General features: G+C 49.9%; 1 protein-coding gene and 1 long non-coding RNA gene across 2 annotated transcripts in view; one reads left to right on the top strand and one right to left on the bottom strand.

Moving 5' to 3' along the window:
- Nucleotides 1-1,336, bottom strand: part of TAF1B (TATA-box binding protein associated factor, RNA polymerase I subunit B) — a 59,729-nt gene extending 58,393 nt beyond the window's left edge. Inside the window, exon 1 of the mRNA XM_006910227.3 lies at nucleotides 1,172-1,336. Coding sequence (XP_006910289.1) covers nucleotides 1,172-1,189 — 18 coding nt within the window. The 5' untranslated portion in view covers nucleotides 1,190-1,336. The remainder of the gene's footprint in view (nucleotides 1-1,171) is intronic.
- Nucleotides 1,255-1,817, top strand: part of LOC112478479 — a 4,764-nt gene continuing 4,201 nt past the window's right edge. Inside the window, exon 1 of the long non-coding RNA XR_003045859.1 lies at nucleotides 1,255-1,381. This is a non-coding gene — a long non-coding RNA (uncharacterized LOC112478479). The remainder of the gene's footprint in view (nucleotides 1,382-1,817) is intronic.

Raw genomic sequence — 1,817 nt, 5'->3', positions numbered from 1 at the left:
CGGTTCAGTTTCATGAGCAGTTTGAAACGAAATTAAAATTTCTAAAATATGCAGTATGTGAGGGAAAGTATGAAGAAAAGGTGGAAGGGGTAAAATGGAAAAAAAAAAGATGAGTAAATAAAACTTGAAAATACTGTGATGAAAAAAGATGGCAAGGTTTAAGTATAGAGAAGACTTAAAAAATGGAAACGGCACACATTTGGAACTCCCTCCAGGACACTAAAAACACATCCCACGAAGGAACCAGATTTTTATTAGGATTGTTGCAAGTTTCAATTTATTCATTCAGCAATATAAGGACTATTAACTATGTATGTACTAAGTATTTAACTAGGTGCTGGGGATTCGATAGTGAGTGAAACAGACATGATCGCCACATAGTGCATACAGGCTTATGGTGAGTTACGATGTTTAAAGACCTTAACCTAGCATTTACAGATGTTACCCATCTATCATTTACTACAATAAGGACTTCTATTTCCGTAATTTTTCCATACATACGTAGACTGTCACGAAATTGAGGATTCTTAGCTCTTTGGTGTTTGACATCATCGTTGATGTAATTTTGAAATACATCTTTAATACCATCAAAGAGTGCGGCATTTCGCGTATGTCAAAAATGAATGCCAAGTTTATTTCGACAGGTCAGTTAAGCTTTTATTAACCCCGTGTTGATAACTATCGCTACTTGGAGTATCCCCCAATCCGAATTTGGAATCCCTGCACCAGTGGCAAAATTCCCAGGGACTGGCAGGGGTTACTTGGGGGCATGCTGGTTCCAACCCGCGGCCCTCCCTGGCAGTCACACCTGCATCAGAGGGACCTTGTGGGAGGTGGTCCTGTCGAGAGAGGATGAGCCATGTGGGGGCCCCTCCACAAGATCCACGGCTTCGTCCTCCTCCCGAAACACACCCACATCGGCTAACAACGCCCCATCCTCCCTTTACCCACAACCTCATCTTGCCAGAAACCCCAGCCCCTCGCCCCAGAACACGAGCGCGCGCGCGCGCCCGCGGGCCGCATCCCTTTCCCCGCCCCGCATCCATCCGCCCCTTCCTCCTTCCGCCAGTGGCCGCCCCCACAGCGAGTCCGCGTCCTGCAGCCTCCTCTCCTCGGCTTCAGTCCCCTCCCGCCCCGCCGTCGGGACCCGCCCGGCGCTCCGCCGGCTCACCACGTCCTCCAGGTCCATAGCGCCGCCGCCTCCCACACCGCCGCGGCCCGTTACCCGGGCAGCGAGCGCAGCTTCCGGGAGCGCGGGAGCAGTGCTCCGGCCGGAAACCCAGACCCCGACTTTTGATGCCCGGCGCCTGCGGCTCGCTCCCGGGGCAAAGCTCGCAAATCCTGCATCCCCATCCCAGACAGCATCCCTTCCCTAATCAAGGTAACTGAAACCAACGCGTGAGAGACTGGGCGGTGCCTAATACTGAGCTGGTCCAATCACGCACTGTTTTGACCGCCGTTAAATCCAAGACCCTCTTACTGAATCGGGCTGCGAGGGAGGCTGAGGTCCTTTCCCCAGCATGGGCTGCCACCGCCCCCGGTTCTCCATTTCATACTGTCCTAATAGCACAGGAGAGGAATGGGGTTCTGGAGGAAAGAACACAGGCTGTTGAGCTAGACCTGAGTTCTAGGTCTTTTCTTCCTTGTGCCTCAGTTTTCTCCTCTGTAAAAAAACATAGCTGTTACCCGTCTCTTCCGTTGAGCCTCACCTAGTAATTACTCATCAAATTTAGCTTTAATTGTTCCTTCGTTGGACACGTTCATTCCCTGATTTTTTTTTTTTTTTTTTTTTTTTTTTATTAAACAGGTGCTTTTTT

This window comes from Pteropus alecto, unplaced genomic scaffold, assembly GCF_000325575.1.
Source record: "Pteropus alecto unplaced genomic scaffold, ASM32557v1 scaffold61, whole genome shotgun sequence".
Taxonomy (NCBI): domain Eukaryota; kingdom Metazoa; phylum Chordata; class Mammalia; order Chiroptera; family Pteropodidae; genus Pteropus; species Pteropus alecto.
Note: the sequence above shows the minus strand (reverse complement) of the source record. Positions and strands in the feature narration are given on the sequence as shown.